This window comes from Nicotiana tabacum, chromosome 1, assembly GCF_000715075.1.
Source record: "Nicotiana tabacum cultivar K326 chromosome 1, ASM71507v2, whole genome shotgun sequence".
In the NCBI taxonomy this organism is placed as follows: Eukaryota; Viridiplantae; Streptophyta; class Magnoliopsida; order Solanales; family Solanaceae; genus Nicotiana; species Nicotiana tabacum.
In genome coordinates, this window is record NC_134080.1 from 124,390,253 (window position 1) to 124,404,095 (window position 13,843).

The 13,843-nt window shown below is 32.2% G+C and overlaps 1 protein-coding gene across 1 annotated transcript; it reads left to right on the top strand.

Annotated features, from left to right (window-relative positions):
• Positions 1-10,996: 10,996 nt before the first annotated feature.
• Positions 10,997-13,673, top strand: LOC107805884 (uncharacterized). The gene is made up of 2 exons (XM_016629984.2): positions 10,997-11,426; positions 12,966-13,673. The coding sequence occupies exons 1-2, from the start codon at positions 11,090-11,092 to the stop codon at positions 13,511-13,513; spliced, it is 885 nt and encodes a 294-aa protein (XP_016485470.1). The 5' UTR covers positions 10,997-11,089; the 3' UTR covers positions 13,514-13,673.
• The last annotated feature ends 170 nt before the right edge of the window (positions 13,674-13,843 follow it).

Genomic DNA, 13,843 nt, shown 5'->3' on the forward strand with positions numbered 1-13,843 from the left:
TCTTATGGAATTAATTTGAAAATTCAAAAATTAATCTTTATTATAATAATTACAAATTATTTCACTAAAAATTCGTAATTACACTCATTAGTTCAATTTCGTATTCTTCCATAAAATCTTATTTAACTCCCATTGTTAAGATTAATATGCTAATCGATTAAATAAAAAATACTGATAATTTAATTTATTAGTAATTATTTTCTTTGAACTTTTGCTTAACTTATTTCATGTATCTGATAAAATTCAGCGGACATGTTTACAAATAAAAACTTAAGCTTTCATAAAGGTGTATCATTAATCTCAAAATCGTAACATGAATTCCATCAACTGATTATTATTTCTCCAATAGATATTATTATTGTCCAATTTACCAAGCATGTTGACCCACAATTTTTTTTTTGTCATAAATAAAATAATGAAAAACATACACAACTAATAATAATTATATCAATATTAGGAGTAAAAGTACATTTAATATACTATAAAATTATTTTATTAAGTCAATATAAAATACTTATCTTTACATGATCCGTTCAATACATACAAAATATACTAGTACAAGAAATCGAAATTTAACCATTCCCATAATCAAGATAAATTATATTTAATCTTGTGCAACAATCATTTTATCATTAGATTGTGAACTCAAACTTTATACTCATAAGAACAAATGATTTAATTTTTCGTGTATAAGCTTAGCTCTATACACTAAATCATCTAATGTATAAGCAAAACGAGTATATAGTCTATTTAAGACTTTATTAAAATTAAATAAACAATTATTCCATAATAAATACTGTATCCAAATCCACGGTAATAGTATATATCCCACGGTGCCATCGTATATGGCACTATTATTATTAAGATTTGTTACCATATTTTTTTGCAAATATTTTAGAATATTTTAAATTATTAATTATTGTAACTTATAGTATTTTTTATGTATACATTTTATTTCAAAAAAAAATTAAAAATTATACTATGTCCAGAAAAATTAGCATAAATGAAAACAAAAAGAGTATATTTATCAACTATTTTTATCAGTTAAGCCAATCAGGCTTAGCAGACTTTTCTGTATCGTGACTTTGAGGGTGTGTGCCACTTATAACATGTTTGACCAAGCTTCTTTTTGGTGAAAAGTACTTTTTTTTTTGCCAAAAGTACTTTTGGCCAAAAATTGATGTGTTTGACCAAGCTTTTGGAAGGAAAAAAAGTGCTTTTGAGGAGAAGCAGAAGCAGTTTTAGAGAAGCATAAAAAAGTAGTTTCTCTCTAAAAACACTTTTTTGAGAAGCACTTTTGAAAAAAATACACTTAGAAGCAGTTTTCTAAAGCTTAGCCAAACACTAATTGCTGCTCAGAAGTGCTTTTCAAACTAATTAACCAACACAAATTGCTTCTCACCAAAAATACTTTTAAGAAAAACACTTTTGAAAAAAAATACTTCTCAAAATAAACTAATTTTTACAACTTGGCCAAACAGGCTATTAATGTTTACCTTTTAGGATTTGACATGATGACCACTCCATTTACCGTTTTGGTTATATTTTTCTATTGCTTCTTGGTGGATTGGTTTAAGGTTTTCGTTTGTATTTTTATTTGTTTTTACTCTTTTTAATCTAAGAAAAGTTGGGTGTACCAATTAAAGGATCTATTATTGGGTGCGCTATTATTGTATGATATCTTTATTTAATTTTTTATCTTTTGATCCTTTGTTAGCAAAACGATATATAGAGTAGAGGAAATTTCTACTCTCTACCTCAATATTTCCTTTTCGAATGTCTTCGGACCAGTTTGGTTATAGATTTTGTCAAAATAAATTTGGGTTTTATTTGGCAAATACATGTTTGGCCACAAATTTTGTTTATATTTTGGCAAAATCTCAAATTCCAAATTCCAAAACCAGCTCAATAGCTGGTTTTGAGCCAAAATCTTTACAAACACTAATAATATACATATTTTTCCAAAATAAATTTGGAAAATATATTTTGAAAACGTATTTCCAAATACATTTTCATCTTCAAATCAAACTTCACCCAAATCAAATTTTTCAAAACAAATTTGGAAATCTACGGTCAGACACTAGCTTAATTTGATATCATTTTTCGAAAGAGTATTTTTCTCCTTTCAGACGGATTCACCACATTAGTTGCATAGCTTTTTCTTATAAGGATTATCTTTCATAATAATCTGATAATCTTTTAATGAAAAGTTGAGTGTGACCGATGATAGAATGACTAGAGTTAGAGATGAAGCGTGAATACTATGCGGGCGTTTGGACATAAGAATTTCGGGAAAAAGTAAAAAAATCTCTAAGCGAAAATGGTATTTAAAAATTAGAGTTGTGTTTGGACATAAATACAGTTTGGAATTGTTTTTAAATTTTTGTGAGTTTTTTGAGTTAAAATTTTGAAAAACAACTTTTTGGAATTTTCATATTTTTCGAAAAATTCCGAAATGCAACTTCAATTAAAATTTAAAAATTTTATGGACAAACACCGGTTCCGAAAGAAAAAGAATATTTTTTCAAAAAAGTGAAAAATTTCTTGTGGCCAAACGGCCCTATATATAATTAGAGTTGTCGTTTTCGAAAGCTAGTTAGTCATGTCGTATTAGTCATTTTTAAAAAAAAAAGCGTGTTTCAACATATTTAATTAGTTTAAAAAAATATTGTCTAGATCTTTCCTTACTATTCGAATTGTTAGAACATAATTAAGTGAGACATTTGTCAAAGAGAGTGAATACTTGAGAAAAATATCTTTATGATTAAAATTAATAAAAATCATCTTAAAATAATGTGATTTTTCTTAAAACGAATAATATGAACCATATAAAGTATTATTTGATCCTTATAACCTCTTATGGACAAGTTTGAACTCCAAATTCACTCAACCTATGTACTTAAACGAAATTACTTCAACCTTTAAAAGAAGCTAATCTTTTTATTGCGTCGGACTAATGTAGCACTAATAAAGTTCGAACTAAACATCTCACCAATATTTTTATATGTGTTATGAAATAAAAGCAATTTATTAAAACATGAACAAGAAATAAAAGTAATTTAGTAAAACATGAACAAGAAATAGAGATAGAGAGAAGGAAGAGATTTTCTTCTTCAATTGTGTGTATTTTCCTATCTATTACAAGGCCTTTATATAGACATGAAAAGTGAAGAAAATATGTCATGGAATATGTCATTGAACATAGAAAATATGTCATTGAATATGTCATTAACCATTTGAGAGAAAGATCATGGAGGAAGAGTAGACATCCACCATATTTTGATTTTTATCATAACATCCCCCCTTGGATGTCCATAAATAATGTGCCTCGTTAAAACCTTATTAGAAAAAAAAAACCTATGGGAAAAAAAATCCTAATGAAGGAAAAAGAGTACACATATTTAGAAATACGCCTTTTGGTTGCCTCGTTAAAAACCTTACAAGGAAAACCCAATGGATAAAACCTTGTAAGGGAAAAAGAGTACAACGCGTATTAACTCCCCCTGATGAGATCATCAGTTCACATCGTTGAGCCTTCGTATCCTAATCTTGTACACTAGTTTCTTGAAGGTTGACGCCGGTAGATATTTGGTGAACAAATCAGCCATATTATCACTTGAACGGATCCGTTGCACATTAATATCACCATTCTTTTGAAGATCATGTGTGAACAATAATTTAGGTGAAATGTGCTTTGTCCTAACTCCTTTATGAATTCTCCCTTTAATTGGGCTATGCATGTTGTATTTTCTTCATACAAAACTTTGGATAGTTTATCACACTTCAAACCACATTTGTCTCGAATAAGATGTATAGTAGACCTCAACCATACACATTCTCGACTTGCTTCATGAATAGCAATTATCTCAGCATGATTAAAAGAAGTAGCCACGATTGATTGCTTAGTCGATCGTCAAGATATGACAGTGCCACACATGTAAACACATAACATGTTTGAGATCAAGCCTTATGTGTGTCAGATAAATACCCCACATCGACATAACTAATAAGATCAGTATTGCAATCATTGCCATAAAATAAGCCCACACCGGTAATCCCCCTTAGATAACGCAATATGTGCTTGATTTCATTCCAATTTCTCCTTGAGCAGAGCTATATCTTGTTAAGACATTAACTGAAAAAGTTATGTCATGCCTTGTAGTGTTAGCAAGATATATTAGCGTACCAATTGCATTAAGATATGGTACTTTAGGACCAAGAAGCTCTTCATTATTTTCATGAGGTCAGAGTGGATCTTTATTTATATCGAGTAATCTCACAACCATCGGGGTACTTAATGGATGTGTTTTATCCACATAGAAGCTCTTTAAAATCTTTTTAGTGTATGCTGATTGAAGGACAAAAATTTCATCTTTCATATATTCAATTTGTAGACCAAGACAAAATTTTGTCTTTCCAAGATCTTTCATTTTAAATTCTTTAAACAGTCTACTGCTTTAGGAAGCTCTCCGGGAGTTCTAATGATATTTGAATCATCAACATACATGGCGATTATAACAAATTCAAATCCATATCCTTTTATAAGGACACAAGGACAAATTGAATTATTCTTATACCCTTCTTTCAACAAGTATTCTCTCGGGCGATTATACCACATGTGCCCTGATTGTTTCAATCCGTATAAGGATTTTTTGAAGCTTTATTTAATAAATTTCTTGGAAACCTTAATATGCTCCAAGACAATTTAAATCTTTCAATGATATCCACTATACGCATATCAAGTTTTTCATATATTGCCAGATTAAAACCTGAAGTGACTATATCCACTATAAGAGAACATGTCTCCATATAATCAATGTGAGGATATTTACTAATTTTCTTGTGCCACAAGTCGTCTTTATGTCTATCGACTTGAACCTTTCGCACAAGAACACATTTATACCTCAATTGACTTTATACTTTCAGGTGTTGGACTATCCGTCCAACTTCACATTTTTCAAGTGAAGTCAATTTCATTGCGTATTTTTTTATTTGGCCAATCTTTTATCCGTCCAAATTTCATGATAGATTTGATCTCAAGATCCTCGTCAATATTAATCATATTGAGCGCTACATTATATTAACAATATCGTCGACAATCATTTTATGTCTGTTCCATTATTACCCAATAAAGACATAACTTATTGAGATCTCTTTATTTCATTATTTTCAGGTACTTGAGCCTCTCCCATGAGGTCTTATGAAGTGTTATGTCGTGGTGCTCTTCTAGGGCACTTGCCTCCTTATTATGACCATTTTGAATATTTGCCCCTCTCCTTCTTCAAGGAGTTTTATCTTTGGAACCGATTGGTCTGTTACACTTCATGCGTGCCATAGACTCTGTCCCTCATGGACTTTATTCTATTTGGAGCATTAGCAGCTGAAATATGACATTTAGCTTTGGGTCAGCAAATGCGTCTGGCAATAATTTGTAAATGAATTATCACTTGAACTTCAAGTTTATATTTTCTTGTACGAGGATCTATATGTATTCATAATAATTCATTTCACGTATTACTTTCTCAGCTGCCCATTTTCTCCCCCTAATGTTGGGATCACCAACACATTTTCCAACTATCTTTGGGAACTCATCTTTGTGCATTTTGGTGGCATAATTAAATCATATAGCACATCCATATTTCTATATACAAATTATTTGGTTCCTGATCCTGAACCGATTGTGATAGGGAGAAGTTTTTATAACTTGGCTAGATACGTACAAGTGCTGCTGTATATTAAATAATAAATCTCATACCAAATTTTGTTTTTGGAAGTTTTGTTCTCATAACCAATGATTTAGCTATAATTGAAGGCATACAATTTCTGCTAAACCAACTTGGATTTAAACCAGTATTATTAAGATAAATCATCATAACTTATATTCTGGAACTGTGCTCTAATAATTTGAGCAAACAATCTTGCAAAAACCAAACTGCAAGTTGATAACAAATGCACATGTGACCATAAAATAGATGCATCTATTAAAATCATATAATAGTAAACGGTCCACATGGCAGGTGACTGGGCCCATATATATATCACCTTTTATTCCTTCCAGAAATCAAAGGATTCAATCCCAACCTTTAACTGGTATATCATGAGAATAAGCAGCACAAGAGAATTCTTGAAGAATCTTCTATTCTTCAATATGTGTCAATGTAATTCTTAATTAATTTTTCGCATCATAATTGAACCGATATGGTCAACCGGTCATGCCAATTAATATTTATTTTAGTAAATCTCTAGTTTACTTGTGGCATATGATTCCAGCATCATGCTTATATTTGTGTAGTACAAATAGAAAGAAGATCGGGTAACCTTTCATATTTACCCGGTATGATTATAGAAATATGAAGATATTCAATCTTCCTTTCATTTATAGTCTCAATATGCCAATCACTTTGACTTATATATTTGAAACTCAAAAAGTTTCTTTTGAGACTTTACAATATCAATGTCATGAATAAGTTTATTCATCCGGGTAGTAACAAATTAGTTTTTCCGGAGTTCTTAACAACTTTTGTACTACAAGATCTTTTATCATACCATTCATATGGTAAATGTCTCCTTCACGGAGAAAATTATATCATAATAAATTGTCATGGTCAAAATCATCATAAGCAAAATCATTTCTTGCTTTAATTTTGCCTTTAATAACTTTTATAAGGCATGGCAAAATAATATTTGGCATATCACATGTACGCGACCAATGACATATTCATGTAACCACACAATAATATTTATTCTCTTTATTTTACTCAAACCTCCCTTAGAGGTGAGTCGTATGGTATTTATATAATCATGAATTGCATGTCTTTATTCAATGCTTTTATCACATATTGTCACATTCAACTTTAGGAATGAGTTTGCATTCTCAATGCTTATCATAAGTCACATTCTCTTCAAGGAATGGATCATAATCAACGACGTGCTTTATTATTTTCAACCAATTTGATGGTAAGCATTGCCTTCACATTTTGAAGGACTATTTTGAGGACCCTTATTGTTCTCCTTTTATAATCATAGTGATGATTATTATTATTTTGATATTTGGAACGCCCACGTTCATTGTTCAACCAATTGTCTTTATTGAAACTTATTATGCATTGTTATCACATTCACTTCAAGAATGAAACAAATCAAGTGGGACAATTTTCATGCCTTTTTCATGAAAAATATATTATTTTTCTTTAGTCATCATTATATCATCAATATGGTACATTGAGACTCAAACCCAATGTCTTACCAATATAAAGGCATGTTAGGCCATAATAAATTGGGACTCAAACCCAACTCTTATCATTATGGAGCATCAGGACTTGATCCCGATGTCTTATTCTCAATTAATGGCATAATAGGCTAAACAATATTGAGATTCATTCTCAACCCTTAATTTCAATTACATGCCAAAAAAAATATATACAACTAATTTGCAACTTAGCAAATCAAATTTGCTTTCTTAAATAAGTGTACAAATCTCAAATCAGCGTAAAGCTTTATTAATTATTTGTAGCATCTATATGAAATACAATAATTTGTAGTCAGAATATTTTTTCTAAATTCTATTAGAGTTTAAAAGGATCATAAATTCATTGTCATAATATTTATTGAGTCTCTCTCAAAAATATTGTTGTTTTCGGGGTATACCCTACCTATTGGATTTGATTTAACGCCATGACTTTCCTTCACTCAATTCAACCAAGCAATTAGTGAATAAATTTATCAAAAGTACACCTAACACATATATAGCACTAATACATAAATTCAGCATTTATATTACCTGAAAAGTGACATTATAGGTAACAACTTACCAGTTGTAGCTTGTGCATCATTCATATAAAATACTTAAAAATGGTAAGTCAGTAGCAAGCATCAAGTAGGTCATGGATACTCAAAAATACCTCTTCTAGTAATCATACTAATCATTGTTTGCTTTCAAATGATACGATCATAAATTATGAAGTATATTTTCAAATAGCTGGTTTGTTTTCCAAATATCAAAGAAGTACTAATTAATCAACCTAGATAAAGATGTGAAGTATTTCTTGTTTTCTTCAAGATGATTTATGCTTTTAATCAGTATGACCAATTTTATTTTATTTTTTATTCCTTTTTTTTGTACTATATGCAAGTGTAAAAATCCAAAAGGAAAAAAAATATTCATCCAAGTAAAAGAAAATGTTTAAAGCGGCAGGACAGATTGAAGATAGTTAACACATAAATATGCATAGGACAATTTATATAAAATATCCTTGGTTACCATGACATGCATCATATCAACAATTAACTGCTACTATGATTTTCACATATAGAACTTCGAAAATTTTATTCCATTCATGTGGTATAAAAGATGTAATATTAATATGTGCTTATGCAATACAGGTGTAGTACGAAGTTGTGTGCATATGAGATTTTAAAGGAATGACAAGTATAAGATAATCATACCTTCTTACATTTCATTACTTACCATATGTAGTTTCTCTTTACATTTAACCATGTGATGATATGTATGGCTTCTAATTGTAATCTTTCCGGATGTAGAATTTTTTTTTGTAGATATATATTTTTTTGTAGATATATATATATATATATATACAATTAGTTAGAGACTCGTGCTGATAACGTGTTATGAAATAAAAGCAATTTAGTAAAACATGAACAAGAAATAAAAGCAATTTAGTAAAACATGAACAAAAAATAGAGATAGAGACAAGGAAGAGATTTTCTTTTTCAATTGTGTGTATTTTCCTATCTATTACAAGGCCTTTATATATGCATGAAAAGTGAAGAAAATATGTCATGGAATATGTCATTGAATATGTCATTAACCATTTGAGAGAAAGATCATGGAGGAAGAGTAGACATCCACCATATTTTGATTTTTATCATAACAATATGTGATTTATTTGTAAATTTTCTTAATTTTTTCACTATATTTCTCTCTTCAAATATTATCTATCCTATTCCCATTTTCGTAGAGGAAGCTTCAAGTATCAACACCGTCCATATTCTCACAAAATATTCATTTTCTTAAAAAGTTTAAAAATCGAACCGCACTCTAATAAAGTTGAGTTTGATGGTCTTTTGGTCACTTTTAGTCCTATTGAATCTCGTTGTACTAATAAAACTATGAAGAGATAAAAAGGAAACTATAAACAGACACTTTTTGTTTTGCCTATGAAGTACTAAAAAGAAAAGAAGAAAAAGAAGACGAAAGAAATCAGACGTAGTGTAGAAATAGGATGGCTAATAATATAAAGACAATTTTTCATAAATCATTATCTTTTAGTAGTAATTAGCCATCTATAGATACCATTTGCTATATTACGGATTATAGATATCTTTTCTGTGGTTATAAGATGTATTTGATATATTTAAGCTATTAGGCTTCGACTGTACTCATGGAGTGAAACATGGGATTACAGCTGGACAGATTATTGTATTCGACTGTATTTACGGCGTGAAATAGGGGATTACACTGTTTTTAAAACGGAAAGTGAATCAATTAACATAATAGACTCCTAATATAACTTAACAAACTCAATTATAACACACAAATTTTGTATTTTCAGTTATAAAAAAGATTCTCAACCGAAAAATACCCCCAAAACATAGCAATCTTCAGATAAATTATATAATACATCTAAATACATAAATTATATTAATTAAAAAAAATATATGAATACATTCATGGCATATAGCGAGATAGTGAATACAATGAAATACATAGAATACAGCGGGATACATTGAAATACAATGAAAAAAACAGTGAATACATGAAATACATGGAATACAACGAGATACATTGAATTACAATGAAAAAAAAAGACAATGAAATACATGAAAATACATGAAAATATATTAACAGAAAATCAAGTTGCTCAGCCCCAAACTCCGTCGTCTTTGTTCAAGAACAAACCCTAATTTCCGGCGAATCCGCCGTAGCAATGTTTGAAGGTACAACACGCGGACCTTTGAAATTTGAAGGTACAACATGCGACACCTTTTTTCATTAACTGCTACCGCGTTGACTACCTATCCCTTCGACACTTTTAACTGCTACCTCCACAGTGACTGTCGCTGTCGTCGATGGCGGAGAACCACCAGTATCTCCGTCAATGTTCACTTTCATTTCGGAACAGAGAAGGAATACGCTACTACGTGATCAACCAAAAGAGTAAGAAGAAAACTCCCTTTCCCAAATCAGTTAGTTTTGGGAAAGTTCAAAGGTTGGTTAACTCTCTTTCCCAAATCTGTCAAAGTTCAAACGTTGGTTAACTATCTTTCCCAAATCAGTTAGTTTTGGTTAGGGATTTGATTTGCTATCGCAAAACAATATTCGGTGCTAAGAATTGATCGAAATGAAAAGAAAATAGTGTGGGCGAGAGGAATTTTGAGATTGAGCATCGTGTTTTCAGGGAATGAGGGAAGAGAATGGGATGTATCAAAGTAGAGAGAGAAAAAAATAGTGTAACTGAATAACATATTTAGTGGCTTAGGGCTAGGAGGTAACCAAAATTAAATATTTTACTATAAACCTTAAAAGGTATCTATAGAATATAATTTTTTTAAATGGTATTTATTTAAAATAAATAAGATGTTAATCTTTGCTATAGGAGGTAAAAATTCCTAATATAAAAGCTGCAATTTATAAGTATTTAAAATTTAGCCACATCAAATCAAACTTCAGACCTCCGGCTAGAGTCATAAAAGTTTGAAAATTCCCGTTCAAAGATCTGAAGTTTTGAACTATTATGCTCAACGTCAGACTCGTGATCTGAAATAATAAGTAGTCTAAATTTTTTCTCGTCTAAGCTTGCTTTAAATACATTATAAAAATTGACTATATTTTAAATACCACATCTAAAAGTGGCTAACTGGTGCTATATTTCTACAAAGAAATCCGTCCCAACTAAATGGATCACTGCAAAATCTAAGCCCAGCCCAAACTCCTTAACCGCCCACTACACCCTCTTTTATGTATTTCCCAAAATACTCCCTTTTGGTCTCAAGAAAACATAAAACAAAACCTAATACCAAAAGAGTTGTTGTTTCTCTCTCTCTCTAGACCTTGGCGGCTCATCGTTCAATGGCGGTGGAAGCGACAAACCAACCAAAACTCCGATGGGGGGAGCTAGAAGATGATGCGGAGGACTTGGATTTCCTGTTACCACCGAAGCAAATATTCGGGCCAGACGAGAATGGGGTGAAGAAAGTAGTGGAATACAAGTTTAACACTGAAGGAAACAAGGTGAAAATCACTACTACGACACGTATCCGTAAGCTCGCGAATGCTAGGCTGAGCAAAGGGGCTGTTGAGAGGCGGTCTTGGCCTAAATTTGGGGATGCAGTTCATGAGGATGTGGGTGCTCGTCTCACCATGGTTTCTACTGAGGAGATTATTCTTGAGCGCCCTAGAGCCCCCGGTATCGATCTTTTCTTCTCGTGTTTGGTTAATCTTAATTGGGATTTTTCTTTCTGTTGTGATTTGTGATTCTGTGTTTATTGTGAATTGGGCCGTTGGATTTTTTTTTTTGGGGTTATGCTGTATTTGTGCCATTATCAGGGGCAGACGGATGTAGATCATAGGTAGCTGTGGCTTGGACTCTGTATATGTGTCTAAAATCCACTAAATAAATACAAACAATGGTTTTTGAACTCAGTAAATCAAATGGGAGTGGTAGAATCCGGAACTCCAACCCATATTGTTCTAATCCTAGATCCTCCTCTGGACTTACTATCTGGTTTGTTGTGAGTTGGTTGGTATTTTTTGACTGCTGTAGCAGAGTAATTATCTGGTCAATGTGATTTTGTTGTGATAAATGAGTAGCTATCAGATCTCTGTGTATATAGAGAAAGGAAAACAAGGAATTTTTCTTGTTGTGCCTTTGTGTTTTGAATTTTATATACTAGCAAGCTATGTTGGGGATTTGAGTGAAGTTCCTTTTGGGTTTTGTTGCAGGTCAAAGGTAGTAATGATTTATTTATTATATGGAGAATTAGATAAAAGGCGTGTGGTGTTTGGGGGGGGGGGGACTTTTTGATAAAAAGTTGTTAGTTGGTTTGAAATAAGGACCATCTTTTGGATGAATTTGTTCTCTTTAGTTGAATGCAATCTTTTATGATGCAGGCTTTAGTCTTAGTATGCGAAATATCTGATATCTTAGTTGAATAGGGAAAAGGATTGTTTTTTTTCTTCATATATCAGGTATCCCATTCAAGTATATGTGTTATTTGCTAAAAACATATTTAGTCAGGTTCTCGTGCTGCTTAATATATGTAGTTATGCAGTCGCATGTCACATGTATAGATTCAAGATCATTTATTATTTGCTACCCAACCGAAGTAGTGAGTCAAGGAGTTGCAATTAACTGTATGCATTCGCCAAGATTTGTGTCAGCTATGGTAATGGTACTGCACCTTTGTTGAGGAAAAAGATTGGCTTTGCAGCTATATCTGCGGTCTCCTATTTGAGAAATTAGTATATTATACACCTGTGGAATGCTGCCGCCTGCCTGTGTAGCTATTTTAATGAACATTCCAACTTTGTTAAGGAAAGAGATTGTATTAATGAACCTATTTCTCCTGTAATGGTAGCCTGAGAGTTGAAGACATTAAAGTTGTACGCATATTGATTTGCATTGATGCATGTGTGACCAGTATAGTCGTAGAAACTGTTTGGTGAATTGTTCTCTCATCCGTCTTTCCGAGAGTTGTACACATTATTGACTCGCATTGATGCATGTGTGACCATTGTAGTCATGGATAACTGTTTGGTGAGTTGTACCCTCATATGTGTTTTTAATTTATGTGTGAATCTTTTCCCTTTGAGTTTGCTGTTTTTTTGGGCTGTGGTGTTATATGCTGTATATATGTGCGAGTATTGAAGGAGACACATCCCTTGCCCTGTGCTGAAGTTTTAAGTTTACCTAACTCTGTCATTGTGATTATCTAATTCTGAACAGGTTCCAAGCAAGACGAATCTAAAGCCGCTGGAGACTCTTTGGCTCAAATTGGAAAAGCAGGGGCTGTTCTTATGGTGTGTAGGACCTGTGGGAAGAAGGGTGATCATTGGACATCAAAATGCCCATTCAAGGATCTTGCTCAGCCAAGTGACACCTTCATGGATAAGCCACCGTCAGCAGAAGCGCCTGCCGCTGGAGCTGGTCCTCAAAAGGGTGCTTATGTACCTCCGAGCATGAGAGGTGGTGGTGCAGAGAGGGGAAGTGGTGGTGGCACTGAGATGAGAAGAAGAAATGAAGAGAACTCTGTTAGGGTTACTAACCTTTCTGAGGACACTCGGGAGGCTGACTTGTTGGAGCTGTTCCGTTCCTTTGGTCATGTCAGCCGAGTGTATGTTGCCATTGATCAAAAGACTGGAATGAGCAGAGGATTTGGTTTTGTCAACTTCGTCAATAGAGAAGATGCTGAGAGGGCCATAAACAAGCTGAATGGTTATGGTTATGACAATCTCATCCTTAGAGTTGAATGGGCTGCTCCTAGAACTAATTAGCTTTCTTTCCTAGGCCAATACTGTGTTGTTTAACCTTACCTTGGGAACCATAATTTTGCTCCTTTATGTTGTGTTTAAGAATGTCACTCCTGCCTCATTTATTGGAGGAACAAAAGAGAACGTTGATTCCTTGATTATTTTTTCTTCAAATTTTTCAAAACTGTGATATGGTCATTCTGTGTAGAGCTTATACATGTAGCTTTATTTAGAAGATATTAATGTGTGCCTGAATTTCAATCTAAAGTGAAATAATTATCTGGGCGTAGGCATGCGATTTTTGACCCTCCTTAAGATTTCACCCATTTTAGCCTAAAATATTTAGTTTAGGTC

Bases quoted from the DNA above. Each gene is read 5' to 3' on its own strand.
- LOC107805884 (XM_016629984.2), top strand. From the start codon at position 11,090: ATGGCGGTGGAAGCGACAAACCAACCAAAACTCCGATGGGGGGAGCTA. The intron at 11,427-12,965 runs GTATCGATCTTT...AATTCTGAACAG, and splicing joins TGAGCGCCCTAGAGCCCCCG to GTTCCAAGCAAGACGAATCT.